The 17796-nt window shown below is 47.7% G+C and overlaps 1 protein-coding gene across 1 annotated transcript; it reads right to left on the bottom strand.

Annotated features, from left to right (window-relative positions):
• Window positions 1–13102: 13102 nt before the first annotated feature.
• On the bottom strand, window positions 13103–16221 carry LOC134470047 (uncharacterized). The gene has a single exon (XM_063224070.1). The coding sequence runs from the start codon at window positions 16104–16106 to the stop codon at window positions 13197–13199; it is 2910 nt and encodes a 969-aa protein (XP_063080140.1). The 5' UTR covers window positions 16107–16221; the 3' UTR covers window positions 13103–13196.
• Window positions 16222–17796: the final 1575 nt, after the last annotated feature.

The following is a 17796-nucleotide window of genomic DNA, read 5'->3' as shown; positions in this document are numbered from 1 at the left end:
GCACGCACGCACGCACGCACACACACACACACACACACACACACACACACGTCAAAGACGAGACACAACTTTGTCCTGTTCTGACTTCATGAATGCAATGGAAATGTACTAATATAAGTGACTATGCATGCAATCTAGACCATTTGTACATCTTTACTGAGGCCTACAGTCATTTTCACCTCCAAGTGTATTATTTTTTAGAAATATATCACTTGAAACCTCCAAAATGTCCTTCAGCGCAACAAAATGTCCTAGCTCTAAAGGCAATAAAATATGTGGGAAAAAAATAATTCATTTTCAGTAAACCTGAAATTTTACTGCTTTGGCATATAGTAAAAATGCCGTCTTTGACATATCAAATAATTTTCCATCATGCATGTTTCTTAGTATCAATAATACTGAAGATACTATTGGTCCCCATTTTCTCAATTTTTAGTTTTCCCTCAGTGCAATGTTAGTAAAACCTGTTGTTTGAAAAGGAGATAAAGTTACTACAGTCATGTGACCAATACAGCAACTTTGGAAGACATCCGGGAGTCCTTTAATATACACTGAATACCTGTGTATTGTAGAAATACATCACAAAATGTCTTAATAGTGAGACAGCAAATGACAGAACAAAACTAAATGTCCTTCAGTACAACACAGAATACACAACATTGTGGTTACATTTAGGCCAGTCAATCTAGCGTTTGACCCGGGACAAATTGCAATAGTAATCATTCCAAGTTTTTTGTAATCCCTAGGTATGCCTAAATAACATATTAAAAATCTACAGACTTATATGTAGTGCAACATACTTTTTTTCAAGGTCAAAGTTGGCGATTTCCCATTCATTTTCCCATACGGAGACAATTAGGAGATACTTGGGGAATAGGCTAAAATTTTAAACAATGAGATATCAATTTGAAACTTTCACAGCAATTCACTCAAGCAAAGACAAAATATTTTTTGTATAGCAAGTTGTCTGAAATATGATGATTAAATATGCAAATGAGATCACATCTACTTAAATATGTGATAAATTATGCAACAACGGGCAAAACATAAAACAAGTTGCAAAAGTAATGATTCACGCTTTTTATTGATACTTAATCCACAGTACATCACATATGAAAATTCTACCTTCATCACTTTAGTGGAACACATTTTTTTGAAGGTCAGAAGCCGATTTCCAATGCATTTTGCCATTCAGTGGATACTTTTGACCTTGGGAAAAGTATGTTCCACTGAATTGATGCAAATGATTTTTAATATGTGATGCAGAGGGGTTGAAGGATCAATATAATGTATGAACCATTACTATTGCAATTTGTTTTATGCTTGGTCTGTTACTACAGATTTTATCACATATTTCAGTAGGGCCTACATATGACATAATTTGCATATTTCATCATCATATTTCAGAAAACTTGCAATACAAAAATTGTTTGCCTGAATGTTAGTTACCAGCTGTGAACGTTTCAATTTAATATGTCATAGTTTTGAAATTTTACCCTATTCACCTTGTATCTCCTAATGTCTCCCTATGGAGAAATGAATGGGAAATCTGCCAACTTCGACCTGGAAAAAAGTATGTTTCACTAAATACAAAGCTGTAGATTTTTAATATGTGATTCAAGGGGGTTTAAGGATCACTTAAAAGTAGGAACCATTACTATTGCAATTTATCCCAGGTTTGGGCCTTTTTAGAGCTAGATTGACTGGCCTAATTTGTCAATGAACAAAGTTAATAATTGTGACAGTGAATAAGTGTAGGAATCCCTTCAAATCAATGTCAATATTACCTATGACAAACTAATGGGGTAACTCTGTAAAATGGACCAAATAAAATATGTGTCCTTCAGTACAAGCAATGCTATATTTTGGCATAACAATTTCAAATGCCTGTGGCTTGACAGTGGTAATAGAGTTTGACTGTAAATTAAATATTGCGGATGACTCCAGGATTATTTTGGGAGTAGATATGCATAGGGGCCTACCTATTTAGCATATTGTGATGACACTCAGTGGTGGCCATTTTCATTTTTTAGTTAATAATGGAAAAATGTTGGTTATTTTCGATGGATTATTGAATGTATTAATAATATTTGCCATTCCATTACTAACATGTTGTGCACATACATGATGGTCAAGCAAAAAAAGAAGTCGTAGGCCTTAAATATAGCATATATTATATTGTAACTAATATTGCAATAATATAATGCAGCAAGAAATGCAACTAGGCTACTGGGAGGTTATCTTTTGCCTGCAGGGCCGAAAGGTTTTGTGTCTGTATCAGTAGGCTATCTACTGTTAACTGTTAAGTCAACCCTAGTTTGTAAGTAATTGATTAGAGCTAGAGCTAGTCTCACTTGGAAAACATAGAAAAAAAAGAATGGGTGGTGATTTGGTGAGAACCGCGAAGTGATTAAGAAGCGTGAGTCAACTAGTGAAGGCAGGAGTCGGTTGATCACCGTCAGCTGTAGCCTATAGTGCCAGCTGATTTTGGTTTTCGCGGCAAACTGGAGTGCAGGTGTTTTAATCAGGTTAATCTGGTGAGAACCGCGAAGTGATTAAGAAGCGTGAGTCAACTAGTGAAGGCAGGAGTCGGTTGATCACCGTCAGCTGTAGCCTATAGCCAATCAGTTGATTTTGGTTTGCGCGGCAAACTTGAGTGCAGGTGTTTTAATCAGGTTCTTTGGACAGGTTTGGCCATTTGGGAGACCGTAGGCTGCCTACTGGAAGCTACAGACATGCTTGGTTTTGTATGACTGCGAATCAAGGCAAGACGACTTACAGAGCAAACGTGAGTTCTGAAACGAGTCAGACGGTAAGCGTTTGTTGTATTCATTTCGGAATGTTTGTTTAGCGCGATGGGTAGCCTATAATAGCATATGGCCAGAGATTTTGTCTGAGGAGATAGCTGGCGTCCTGCTCGACTGGAAATTAGCTAACATGTCGATTGGGTGTCTCAGTGTTTGCTGTTAAAGTAGGCAAATCACTGTAGCATAGGCTACCTGCAAACGTTGTTGGTTTTTAAATATATATATTAGGCTGTTATTTTTTAAGTAGCCGCAGCGCAGTCATGGCAAGTGTGAGGGCCCATCTGAGAGGCTATTTACTTGAGCTTACTTAGTCTGCTACACACTAGACCAGTGTTGAGAGGCATCAAGCAAATAGTTTATTTCACCAGATTACCCTGCTCTTCACAGTAGCCTACCGTAAGTTGAACTACCATACTCTAGTAGTCTATAGCCTAACCTATAGCCTACAAGGGAAATTTTGATGAAAGATAATTTTCTCACATTCATAACACCCATAAAAGGCTATGATAAGGTGTGTTGGGTATCAGGCCTCAAATTTAGAGTCTAAATTAACTTTATTCATTCATCACCAGCCAATATGACTGTTGGGCTTAGGCTACTAGTCCAACATACACTCACTGAAAGTGATTAGTAAGTTGTCCTATCTACCAGCCAAACAGAGCATTTGGTCACTTGGGAGGTGTTAAGGCGCTGGAATTGAGTATGAAATTGAGGCATTTGCTATTTTTCATTTATTATTATTATTATTATTATTATTATTATTATTATTATTATTAAACCTTTGTTTTGTTTGATGGCTTGCGACCACCTCTGCCTTTTAAAACACATTACAGGGGTTTTCCATAGAATTCAGGCCTGGAGATTGGGCTGGCCATGACAGGGTATTGATCTGGTGACCGTGGTCCTCCATCCACACTTTGATTGACCAAACTGTGTGGCTTGGAGAATTGTCCTGCTGATAAACAGTCTTCTGAGTTCAGGGGCATTGTCAGAACAGAAATGAAGGAGGACATTTTGGTCCAATATAACTTTGCAAAGGATGCGCTACTGAACCCATTTACAAAGATGAATATGCCCAATTCTGGCCTTGCTGAAGCTACCTCAGATCATCACCTGTCCTTTGCCAAATTTAACATCCAATCGAACACCTGGTCAACTAATGGTTAGATGGAGACCTGGGTATGTCTATTGGCAAAATTGCAATTTTTGCACATTTCTGTGTAACTAATTTCTTTTCTTTGTCTGCATGTATCCCTCCAGGTTTTTCACCTAAGGAAAAGACAAAACCACAACTACTGAACTGTTTCCTTGCGCAAACTTGTGCACTGAAGTGTCTCGTCAAATCCTTTCGAGTGGAACCTAGTGCCTTAAACCTCCACCAGAAGTCACCATCCTTTTTACAAGTTGGGGAAAATGCACAGAGGTCAACCAAATTTTTAAAAACTCAAATAAAAATAAAACTACTACTTCAGAACATCTACGCCACCGAAATCGTTAAAAAGACAACACGAATGGAATCCTGTGTCTGTGCATAGTCCTTGTCTTTCAAGTCTGGAAAACCCAGTGCTGATATACACTTGATAGTGGAAAACTGAAGCACCATTGGAAACCGACGACTGCCCGTGCATCCCGGCTGCACCAGTGAGCCGTCTGCCAGCGGACCACCGATGACCAGTGATGCAACTGACCAGTGGACAACCTCCTGCTGCCAGTGACTAAGATGTAAAGACTCAGTTCACACCACAACCCAACAAAGACAGAAAACACTTCACATAGGGGCCTGGAGGATAAAGCTTGAAAAAAAAACTGCAAAAAAGGTCCTGCTTCATCTCCCCACTTGACATTCAGGAGACTTTTAGCCACTCTTTATGTCCATGCAACTGTCCCGACCAGCTGTCTTAGACTGCTGAAGCACCTTTTGTCCATTAGCTCTTGGACTGCTGCTATTGTGGGTGGGGGAGTTCTGTGCTTGGACTGTGCATTGTCCTGGACTGCAGTCTGGTGTTGAGCCCTCAGCTGACTTCGGGAAAGTACTGCAGTGAATGTTTTCTTTGGCATTTCTAGTGATATTGTCTCTTGCTTGTGCAGTAATGTATTTTACTGACTTTGCTGACTACTGAAGGAACTACACACCGAATCGCCACTTAAACTTCAATTAGGTCTTCAGGACTGGCCTGATGTCTTCTATGTTCACAGTACCTGGAATGTATCACCAATCTCAGTCAGTGCTGCTCTGGATTTTGCCAACTCCGTTTCCTTAGAGGGTTTGGCATCCATAACTTTCATGCTGTATGGCACACAAGGTGGTCTGGCTGTCAACTAGGTGATGCCACTTCTTGACCTCGATTCGACAGTGCTTTTGGAAGTAGTTCTTCAGCTGTGGTTCAAAGACTTCTCCGCACATCTTCACCTTGACTGGGTCACCCTTGTGGTCAAGAGGGTTCAGCTTGGCCTTGGCCTCACGATGACACCGTGCCTACAGCTCCACCACAGGTACAGCACAGTACTAGTAGAGTAGCGTAGAGAGGTAGAGGCTTGGCTTAACAGCTCTCTTCTGGTGAGTGATTCTCTCACTGTCTCAGGTTCTGGCCGAAGCACATTTCTTTTTTTCTTCTTGGAGTTGATCTCCGCTGATGTCTGAGATTGATGGTGAATTCTGGATACTGTGGGCATAGTCCCCGGGGGGGCTGGTCCTGATGGCCTGGCAGGGGGTTCAGAGTGGCGGTCTGGTCCGCAGTTCCTTCTACTTCCTTGGGGTGGGTGGCCAGCAGGGTCAGTGGAATGCCTTACTGCGTAGACGGGAGGCGGTGTCACTGGAGTGTAGAGGAGGGCGTTCACTGCAGTGCTCGCCTGGGCTCAGCCGAGGCCACGACACCCAGTTGCGATCTGGAATGGCGCGTGGTCTGGGTTCGGGGCTGCGTTGCCAGCAGTGGCAGCAGTGCAGGAGCTGTTAGCCGAAGGGCGCTTTAGCTGTCTGGGTCACCTAGTCAGGGCAGTTGCATGGACATGGGGAGCGGCTGTGGGACTCCTGAGTGTTGGGAGGGGGAATGGGGGCAGTGCCTTCATCCGGAACAGTCACTGTCGGTGAGGGAGAGGGTGTCAACTTCCTGGACAGGGCTACTGGTGTGCTGGGGCCTTTGGAGAGAACCTTTGAGATTTCAAAACAGTCGACAACACCACCTACACCCTCAAAAGACTGCAATAAACGCAAACTCAAGTCAGCCAGTTCTGAAGTCCTGGAGACAACTTTAACAGGCCAGAACCTGTTCATCCACAGCAAGTGGCATACTGCAAAAAGAAATGTTGCTGTTGGAGAAATAGTGTGGCTCTGTGACCAAAATGCATTACGGGGACAATTCCAAGTTCGCAAGAGTGGTCAACGTGACAAGTCCAAAGGCATTGTCCGGGATGTCCGTGTGAAATTCCCTCCAAGTGGATGTGCTCAAGTCAAGATTCCAAAGCAAACCAAAAAGTCCTGGGACCCGCAAGGTACCACACTGCATCAGGATGTGTGACAGCTCTTCGTCCAAGTTAGCAGAAACTAGCTGGTCTGAAGGGTGCGATCTTCCTGCGTCACGCCATTCCAAGATGTGTGGGCATGGACTCGCTGATTGACAACCTCCACAGGTCTTCGCTGCATTGGATGTGTGGGGTGAGTAAAAAATTCAATAGAACATTTGTTTTTTAACCTAAGAGAATGCCCTTAAATAGTGTACTTCCAGTGTCACATTGGTGTCAGATGAATACGGATGTAGACTTTAGATATTTTGATCTATTAAACTGATTCTCATTTCATCTCTCTCTCTCCCTCCCTGCCCCCCCNCTCTCTCTCTCCCCCCTCTCCCCCCCCGCTCTCTCTCTCTCTCTCTCTCTCTCTCTCTCTCTCGGTGTGTGTATAGCTCTAGCTTGGCATCAGCATGGGCATATGCATCTCCTTTGTGATGGATGAGAGGAGGAACAGACGCATGGGCTGCGCATCGTATTCTGTCACAATGGCACCCCTCATGGGAGTGAGTATCACACAGTTGCACACACACTCGCATTGCTCCCTCTTTCTCGTAGTTTATAAACAGTGCATCAAAATAGGGGGAGAATGTTGGACAGTCACTAGGGCCCACCAAGTACAGTGGTACAGTTGCTCAGCTTTGGACATTTTAACTCACCAGAAATAAAACCCCATTGAAAATGACAACCATACAATTATTTTGATCTACTTAAAGAAGGCTCAAACTGCTGCACGTGTTGGCAACAGTGCTGAATGTAGCTAAACTCTTGCACATTTTAGCACAGTTTATGTCGTGCTGTGGGCATTCAAAGACAGAACGTTGGAATGTAGCTGCTGCTGGCAGCTTGCGCTGTCTGCTCTATGAAATTGACTCTAGAAAATGCTCAGATTTTGTTGAACTGGAGTAGATAAAATATTTCTAACGGGAAGCATCATGGGAAGGGGCAAGTCTTTGTGCAATGTCATGAGGTCCGAGTCGAGTCTATTGATGTTCAAGCCCAAGTCAAGTCACTAGTCATATTAACGACTTGAGTCCACAACTCTGGAGCAGAGTACAGCTTACGTGTACAAAATTCCCTGCATTCATATGTTTTAATTCCTTACTTCCTTATGTGTACATTTTCCTATGTAAGTTACTTGCTCTTAAGAAATGTGGCGCTGTCGCTTTAAGAGAGCTTTGAATGCATGTTTTAGCTGCGTGATATGAAACATACCCATTCTCTATCATGCAGTCGCATTCCCGGACTCTCCGACTTCGTTTGGAAGTATTTCAGTGTTGTTGTGCGTGAATGTAACTAAACCACACTGTAACACAACCTTTTCAACTTCCACACTATGAAACAACACGACTACACAATGTACAATTTCATCCATGTTTAATTAATAAATGGCAAGACACTCCTCTAGAACAGCTGCATTCTTTCTGACCGAAGAATTAGGCCAGTGGGTGTACGACCAGTACTTTCTTCATCATAATATCATACAAAATTGGTCCTTATCGCCGGATTGTACATCATCTGCGCCATGGCTGCTTCTAGAGATGTCTAGGGTGAAGCAAAATCAGCCTGTTCCTCGCCCCAGCCGGAGAAGACAACCTCCAGCTTACCTAGAGGACTATGTGCTCAGCCACCCTCGCCAGTCATCCCCTTCCATACCACACATGCCATCAACAGGGCATGCAACACATGTAAGTCAGAGCAACATTTCTACCCCATTTGAGAGAGCTACCACTGCTAGAGCATCTGCATTAGATCGACTAGAGGAGAGATGGAAAACTTTAAGCACTGCAATGGATCAGCTTGCTATGGAAATGGAGAATGCAAAGCGCCCTCCTTATCCATTAAGTACTATGGGCTTTTCTCATGAGCATCCAAGATCAACCTCTCCTTATCATCAGTACAGTAGCAGTTTGCCAGAAACATTTGGCTGTGCACCTGTCACTACTACCCACACTGGAGACAGGCCTCCCTCAGATTACATGTTAGCTCCTCAAACATTATGACCAGAACCCCCTAGTCACACTTATGTGCAAGAATTGAATCCAGTCATGCCTCAGCCACTCTTGCAGTTGTCCCCATCGGCACTTCAAAGCACAGCCTCCAAAGTAGGACCCTGGTTAGACATGGCACAACATGAGCCTCTCGCAGCATCGGTAGGCCTGACTGAGCAAGCAGAGAATGTTCCATCGGATGGCACTTCTACACCAGCATCTTATGGCTCTCCAGAGAGGGCATCCTCACCTGCCACACCTCTGGTGCCCCACCCAGCGCCGGTGCCCATGCCACGCCTGCCACGCCTGCCTGGCCAACTAGCGCATGCGCCACCCGTGCCCGGCCAGCCTGCGCACGCACCACCTCTGCAGGGAAAGCCAGTGCCCGTGCTACCTCCGTCAGGCCAGCCAACGCCAGCACATGCTCCACCCATGCCCGGCCAGCCAGCGCTCGCGCCACCTCTGCAGGGACAGCTAGCGCACGCGCTACCGCCGCCAGGCCAGTCAGCGCCAGCACATGCGCCACCTCTGCCAGTCCAGCTAGCGCCTGCACCCGCACCCATGCCACCTGTGCCACACCAGCCTGTGCATGCGCCACCTCTGCCAATCCAGCTAGCACCTGCACCCGCACTGCCTGCTACCATGGCAGCCAGTGGCAAATCAGCCTTCGCCCATTCAACCTTATCAGCCAGTGCATCCACCTGCTGGGCCTTGGTACCCTCCCTACGGGATACCACCGCCACAAACCGGGGCATTATCTTTGGTACCCATACCCATATCCTGCTCCACAACCTGTGGCCTACCCTGCCCCTGTTACAGGAGCACCTAACTTGATGGAGATGGCCATCGCCTCATCCTATGGGATACCGAAGCCTGAATTAGTTGCTTTCTCATCAGGCAAAGAGTGACTGTTCTCCTGAGAAAAGGTCTGGACACAGTCCTAGGGCCTCACCGACATCTGACAGAGGATTACAAGTTTCAAGTTCTACTTGACCTTCTGAAACTTCCTGAACAGTCCACAGCCCTACAGCACTGCGATGCAGGCTCTGGAACAACGATATGGCCAGCCACGGTCACTCATTCAAAGTGAGGTAAAGGCCCTGCAGCAAGCTCCATCGGTCTGAATGGGGGGTGCCCAAGCGTTTGAAGACTTTAGCACAGCAGTTAGCTCACTAGTGGGAATGCTACAGTCGACATGTGGACCAGCCAGGTACGAGCTGCAGTGTGGTTCGCATGTTGACGTCCTGCTAAGCAAACTTCCTGTGAACTACAGAGATTCCTTGGTAGAACACTGCTTAAAGCGAGGCATCATTGCCAGTGGGTCTGCTATGACTTACATCCTGGCTGGAAATTAAGTCTCAAACCCTCCAAATCTCTAGACGGGCCACTGAAGGCATTCAGGGAGAGACTCCACGTCGAGACGCCAAGTCCTCCAAACAGACCAAAGTGAAGTCCTCCACTGTGCTGCTAAACACTGCTGCTACGCCAAAGGCAACTGCATCAGAACCAAGTGCACTTTCCACATCACCAAAATCCAAACGTGAGCGATTCAAGCCCTTTTGCCCATATTGCAAGTCCAACGACCACTACCGGAATGGATGCTCAGAATTCACCAGCATGAATACATCCCAGAGGTCAGACTGGCTAAAGGAACAGAACCGCTGCTGGAGGTGCGGTAGAGGGCATAAACCCAACAAGAGCACTCTGGAGAAGCCTTGTGCCACATGTGGAGAACAGCACCTGTTGACTTTGCATGAAGTTGCAACTACGCAACAGCCCAGTGTTACCGTCAGCACTGTGTCAACAGTTGTTTACCTGGATCAAGCAAGTCACTCACGCAGAGTGATGCACAAAGTTGTCCCTGTTCGCTTGCGCAACGGGAGCAAGATCCTGGATACACATGCCCTGCTCAATTATGGTTCTGAAAGGACGTTCATACTTCCCGCTGCAGTGGACTAGCTTGGCCTCAAGAGGGATTGTGAGTTCCTGACTTTGAGAACTGTCAGGCAGGACATAGTGCATCTGAAGGGAGCCTCTGTGACACTTGAGCTATCAACCATGTCGAACATGGGCATCAGACACAAGCTCAAGAATGTATTCACTGCTTCAGAGCTGAACCTATCTGAGCAATCCTGCCCAGCTGATGTCCTGAAGAAGAAATACCCTTACCTGAGGGATGTGCCAGTCCAGCCGTTTCACAAAGCCAAGCCGATCCTCGTTGGGTCAGACAATTCACTTTTGATCACTGCCATATGTCCAGTCCGCATGGGCTCACCTGGCTCTCCTGTAGCTGTATGCACAAAGCTGGAATGGTCCATCCAGGGACCTGCAACGTTCCTGCAACAGCCCTGTCATCAGAGTTCATGCCTACACACCTCCTTCCTGTCACCTGCTCAAGAGCTACAACACAACGTGGAGAAATTATGGCAACTTGACACTCTGCCTCGTCGCAATGAGAGAGATCACGCGCTCAAAGCAGGACAGCGCCGCACTCACTCTGCTGGAAAGTGACACGGTACGGATCAATGTGGATGGCGTGGAGAGATATGCAACACCTCTCCTGTGGAAAGACAACCATACCTTACTCCAAGCTTTGCCCTCTGCTGTAATGCCTCTCTTACGAAGGGCTGAGAGATGGCTGTTGAACAACCCTGAGCAGGCAACCATCTACAACAGAGAAATACACAAGCTGGAGAAGGAGGGATATGTTGTGAAGATCACCCGTGAGGAGGCTGACAGTACCACTGGTTCATGGTATATTCCCCATCACATGGTGTTCCACAATGGGAAGGCGAGAGTAGTGTTTAATTGCTCTTTCACACATCAGGAGCACAACCTCAACAACAACCTGTTGCCTGGCCCTACCCTAGGTCCTCCTTTACTAGGAGTACTGCTCAGATTCAGAGAGCATGCTGTCGCCATCAGTGGTGACATTCGTGCAATGTTTCACCAAGTTAGGCTGTTGCCCTCCCACCAGCCTTTCTTGCGTTTCTTGTGGAGAGACATGGAACAAGACCGTCAGTCGGACATCTATGAGTGGCGTGTACTACCATTCGGGACAACATGCAGCCCCTGTTGCGCCACTTATGCAGTCCAGAGGCACGTCAGGGACCATGTGAAGGGCAATGAAGATGTGATGGACTCAGTCTTGACAGCCTTTTATGTGGACAACTGCCTCCAGTCCTTACCATGTCCTGAGCAGGCTACAGCACTCATTGACAAGCTGAGAGCAGTCCTCGCCAAAGGTGGCTTCAACATCAGACAGTGGGCCTGTAATGTGCCAGACGTGGTAGCTCATCTTCCTTCTGAGGCCAGATCAGAGGCCTGTGAGCTCTGGCTCTCCGCAGACAAAACAGAGCCCCAAGAATCCACTCTCAGCCTGAAGTGGAACTGCCTATCTGATGTCCTCGGTTACAAGAAAGAGGTCAGTGTCTACCACCGAAGTGACCATGAGAACAGTGTACCGCGTACTTGTTAGCCAGTACGACCCTTTGGGATTCATTCTCCCATACACCACCAGGGCTAAAGTACTAGTGCAGGCATTGTGGCGGACCGAGCGACAATGGGATGACCCATACAGGATGACTTGCTCCCACTGTGGAATGCATGGGAATCAGCGCTAACTGACCCAGGATGTTGCCATTCCTCACCGTTACACCCCATTCAACATCACAACTGAAGACGCACAGTTACATGTGTTTTGTGATTCATCCAAGAAAGCTTATGGAGCTGTAGCCTACCTCCGAGTGGTAGATCCAGCTGGTCAGATCCAGGTCTCCTTCGTCCTGGCACGGTCTCGTGTTGCACCCAAGCGCCAGCTATCAATCCCACTCCTGAAATTATGTGCGGCCCTACTTGGTGCACAGCTTGCCCAAGTACTGAGTACTGAGCTCACAGTGCCCCTCACACGCTCCGTCATGTGGTCTGATTCTGCCACTGTCCTGAAATGGATTCAGTCCGAGTCCCAGCAATACATAGTGTTCGTAGGAACACGCGTAGCAGAAATCCAAGACCTAGTCGGGACTAGCAACTGGAGATATGTCGATTCAAAGAATAACCCGGCTGATGACATAACCCGAGGTCTAACCTTGAAAAAGAATGGTCGTCGCACACTCAGGACTTCATGCAGTTATATTTAATTCGACCAACGTTTCGGCTTACGCCTTCATCAGGGTCATCTTTCATCAGGGTCTCTGTGTGTGTAAGATGACCCTGATGAAGGCGTAAGCCGAAACGTTGGTCGAATTAAATATAACTGCATGAAGTCCTGAGTGTGCGACGACCATTCTTTTTCAAGTTGAGTCTATTGTCTGCCGTACGCACCTCAAACGGTGTGCGTTTACTAAAACCCAAAGAATGACCCGAGGTCTAACCTTGTCTCAGCTCTCACAGCCTGGCCACTGGCGTTGCGGTCATTCCTACAGCTCTCATTCCCCAAATGGTCGATTTACCCTCTGCACGGCTTCGCTTGAATAAGCCTCCCTTCTGGTCCACGGGAGTTGACTGTTTCGGCCCCTACAAAGTCAAAATAGGCAGAAGACATGAGAAAAGGTGGGGCATCATTTAAGTGCCTGACTACAAGGTGTGTCCACTTAGACCTCCTTTCCCACATGGACAATGACTCTTTCCTCCTTGCCCTATGGAGATTTGCAGCAAGACGTGGAAAGCTATTTGAGATTCTTTGCGACCAGGGCACTAACTTCCGAGGGGAAGACCGAGAACTCAAGGAAGCCTTTGCCCAACTTGAGCCTTCCCTTAGCGAGCAGCTTGCTGGACAGACTTGCAATACACCTTGTGGTGCAACCTGGACACATCTTCAGTGACTCTCCCGCGATCATTGGGTGTTTCGGGTCTTAAGTCATACACCCTCACCGGGCGACCCAGCCGGGGGTGATCAGTTCCCCGACTTGTGTCCAGGTAGCGCACTACGCCACGCCTCACCCCTCCTCAACCAGAGCCACCGTGAAGCCCTCTCTGCTGCTTCCAAGATGTTCTTGGTGGCTCTTCTCCTGTGCAGTCCGCGAATTCCAAGGAGCCCAAGGACACGGTGTAGGGATCTGCCCGCGAAGCCTCTGCAACCCACCTCTATTGGCTCGCAGCGGGCACTCCAACCATTCCTCCGGCACTCAGCCACAAGATCCGCATATTTTGCTCTCTTCCTCTCCTGAGCTTCCTCCATTCGGTCCTCCCAGGGAACTGTTAGCTCAAGGAGCACCACCTGCCTGCTGGACGTAGACGTCAACACCATATCAGGGCGGAGTGTCGTAGATGCGATGTTGTCTGGGAATCGCAACTGTCTCCCCAGATCAACCAAGAGCTGCCAGTCCCTTGCTGTAGTGAGCAGGCCCCCTTGGGTCTTCTTGGAGGGTTGAGGTTTCTCGCCTGCTCGGACGAAAGCAATTGCGCTCTTGGTTGGTTGTTGCCCCTTGCTGACACTGATGCCGGTGCAAATGGTGTCTGCTATTGCCCGCAGGACTTGGTCGTGGCGCCAACGATATCTGCCATCTCCCAAGGCCTTTGAGCAACAGCTGAGGATGTGTTCTAAAGATCCTCTCTTCTGGCAGAGCTGACACACCGGCGAGTTTGTCAGGCCCCAGGTAAACAAGTTAGCAGGGCTTGGAAGTACGTCGTAAACCGACTGGACAAGAAACTTGAAATGGTGTGGCTCCGCCTTCCACAGCTCAGTCCATGTGATCTTGCGGTTCGTGACATGCTCCCACTTGGTCCAAGCCCCCTGCTTGCTCATGCCCACCACTCTGCTGAGGCGAGCCTCTTCCACCTCTGCCCGAACCTCCTCCTGTATGAGCTTCCGCCTTTCCTTTCCTTTGGCTTTGCTGAAGCAAGGCTTCGGGATGCTGCCCAGCCCTGCGCGCCCTGTGGCCACAGTGCCTACTAAGGTACTGTGCCGCAGCCTTGCCTCTGCTCTCTCCACTGCATCATGGGCTCGCCACTTCCTTCCTGTGCGAACCTCCACCCCTGCTGAGGATACCTTCCCATCAGAGGAGTCTCTGTAAAGCAGGACCTCTCTGGCTCGGGCGACCTTGAACTCCTCGGTGACACTGCTGAACGGAAGCTGGAGCTTAGTCCCATGTCCAAACAGTGCTATACTGCTCAGACTACGTGGCAGGCCCAGCCACCTGCGCAGGTGCTGGCTGATCTTTCGCTCAAAGCTCTCCACGGTTGTGACTGGGATTTCATACATTAGCAGTGGCCAAAGGAGACGAGGCAAGATGTTGTGCTGGTAGATCCAGGCCTTGAACTTCCCGGGAAGCCCACTCTTGTCTACCGCTGAGAGCCACTGGTTGAGGTCATCACTGGCGGTCTGGCGTGCCCTGGTGTCCTTCAGATCGCCAGTGAAGAGCTTTCCAAGGCTCTTCACTGGTTTCTCGGATACAGATGGGATGGTGGTATCTCCCAGCCTGAATCGGAAGCGGTCCGTCACCTTCCCTTTCCTCAAGACCAGGGACCTGGACTTCCCAGGCTTGAAACTCATTCTTGCCCAAGAGATGAGTCGGTCCAGACCTTGCAGGAGCCATCTGCATCCAGGCACTGATGTTGTGGTTACCGTGAGATCATCCATGAATGCTCTTATCGGTGGCTGCCGGGTACCAGATCTTGACAGTGGTCCTCGACACTCCACTTCTGCTGACTTCACGAGCATGTTCATGGCGAGGGCAAACAGAGACACAGAGATCGTGCAGCCAGTGATGATTCCTTTTTCCAGACGATGCCAATCTGATGTTGTTGCCCCAGAAGACACCCTCAGACTAAAATGGTCGTAGTAGTCGAGGATGAGATGGCGCACTTTCTCTGGGACATGGTACTTACACAGGGATAATTCCACCAGCTTGTGTGGAATAGACCCGTAAGCATTGGCAAGGTCCAGCCACAGTACTGCCAGATCGCCCCTGCTCTCTCTCGCCTCACGAATCAGCTGGGTCACTACACCGGTGTGCTCGATGCACCCTGGGACTCCTGGGACTCCTCCTTTCTGCACCGAGGTATCGATGTAGGAGTTCTTGAGCAGATATCTCATGAGGCGATTGGAAACGATCTTGAAGAAGGCCTTGCACTCTGCGCTGAGAAGGGAGATTGACCTGAACTCCTCGATGTCCTTGGCGTTCTCCACCTTGGGGATCCATACTCCTTCTGCATAGTTCCACTGATGGGGTACCTTCCCTTTCTTCCAGATCACTCTGAAGATCTTCCATAGGCGCTCCAGCAGGCGGGGACACTGCTTGAAGACCTTGTATGGAACCCCACTTGGGCCTGGTGCTGATGCTGCTCTGGAAGCTTTGATGACTTCTTTGACTTCCTTCAGGGTAGGTGCGCTGATGTCAAACAGGGTGCTGGGTTCGGGGGGGCATACTAGGACATCACAGTGGCCGAGGTCTTGGTCTCTCATGCTGTCGCTGTAGGTGTAACTTATGTGGCGGTTGATGTCTTCCTTTGGACACGAGAGCTGACCACTGCGTTTCTCTCCCAGCAGTTTCCTTGCAAAACCAAATGGGTTTGCAATGAAGGCACTGCGCTTGCGAGCCCTCTCTTTGCCCCTCTTCCTGTGCCATTCTGCCCGGCGAAGGGTGAGTAGCTTCTCCCTTAGCATACCCCTCAGCTCTGCCAAAGCTGCCTTCTCATCGTCGTTAGCCTTCTTGTACTGGCTCCTTAATATCCTCAGCTCCTTTCTGAGTTGAGAGATCTTCTTCTCACGCCGGTTTGGAATTGGTGCTGTTGAAGTCTTGGTGGCATGTTGGTCCTTGATGCCAAACCTGTCTGATGCGATGCATATTATGAGTGTGCTCATTGTCCTGAGCCGCTGCTCTACATCACCCTTTGCTGTTGCTTCAAGGGCTGAATCGACATCGACATCAAACTGCTGCCATTCCGACTCCTTGTTGGCAGCGGGCCACAAAATTCGACGATGTTCCGATGGCCTGCTTTGGGGTGTCGCCGGTGGTGCACGGACAGAAAATCTCCTTCCGATACAACCCACCTCATGCACCTCATTTCGGAGGTGCGTGGGAAAGAGAGATCAAGTCTATCAAGGCCTCTCTCCAGGTTGTACTACGCGACCGGATTGTTCAAGAGGACGTCCTTGCCACCGTGCTGGTGGAAGTCGAGGGGATCCTTAACTCAAAACCTCTGGCCTACGTGTCATCCGACGTGGCAGACCCAGACCCGATCACGCCAAACCTACTCCTGATGGGGCGGCAGGATGCCTCCCTGCCACAGGCCTTGTATGGGCCTGTAGCTCTGCTGGGACGACGACTTTACCGACACAGCCAGGTCATCGCCGACCACTTCTGGAACCAGTTCATCAGGAGATGCCTTCCCAACCTTCAACTGCGCTAGAAGTGGAAGGAATCGTCAGAAGTCCTCAAGGTTGGACAGGTTGTCCTGGTCATGGACAATCAGCTGTGGCCTGTAGGACGGGTCAGTAAGGTCATTGTTAGTGATGACGGTAAGGTCCGGACTGCCGCAGTGGATATTAAAGGTAACACTTACGTACGCCCTGTGGCCAAGTTAATTGAGCTCCCTGAAATGCCCAGTGATGTAGCCAACTAGTTTAATAACTGAAGTGCAGTTAATTTATATTGTTTACAAATTTACTAGGTAACTAACACAAACAGTCCCTGCTTTACACTGTTTTCAGGGGGAAAAAAACTCCTTGTGCTTGACAATACTGTCTTTCGTGTGGAAACCTGCTCTCTTCCTTGAAGTTTTTTTACATTCAGGATAATATTCTACTCTGAACACTTTGTTTCTTTCAGATGTTCTACACTGGAGCTGAAATGAACTCCGCCAGATCCTTCACCCCTGTTATGTTCAAGAGGAACTTCATGAACCACTGGGTTAGAAAAAAAATCTACAATTTATGCATTCAAATTGTACAGTGTTAGGGATAGGGGTGGAACGGTTCACAAAATTCACGGTTCGATTCATATCACGGTATCAAGGTCACGGTTTTCGGTTCTCTACGGTTCTTTTTTTCAGTTCATGATAAATGGTGCACTGGGAATATTAAACCATATTTATATAACTGCAATTATAAAGTGATGTGCAACTGATGTGCGCTGTCTGAGCGTTCCAAATGCCCTCTTTCAAGTGGCTAATAGAATCAGACTTATCACTAAATATCCTACATATGGTTTGTATAGGCTTATAATGTGAAAATGGTGTGATTTTAATTGTCATCCTCTGATTGCTCTTATATCTTAATGTGTTAATCAGAGAGACTGGATAAGATAAGGTAAGCGTACCCATTAAGCCCATGTACCCTTTAAGCCCACTTTCAACTTTGAGGTCAATTTAAAGAAAGGGAAAAGGTGGATTTTGTTGTTCATCACCCTATCCAATTAAAGTGATAAAATGTTTTTATTGCAAACAAATCACATTTTTTATCGTTGAGTTATCCCCGTCCAAGTGAATCCTGTCTCAGGACTACTGACAAGAAGTCGCCTCAAAACTTTGCTGTTTTGGGACATGTCAGAAAT

Source organism: Engraulis encrasicolus, chromosome 19 (assembly GCF_034702125.1).
Source record: "Engraulis encrasicolus isolate BLACKSEA-1 chromosome 19, IST_EnEncr_1.0, whole genome shotgun sequence".
NCBI lineage: Eukaryota > Metazoa > Chordata > Actinopteri > Clupeiformes > Engraulidae > Engraulis > Engraulis encrasicolus.
The sequence above is the reverse complement of the archived record's forward strand: the minus strand, read 5'-3'. Positions and strand labels throughout refer to the sequence as shown.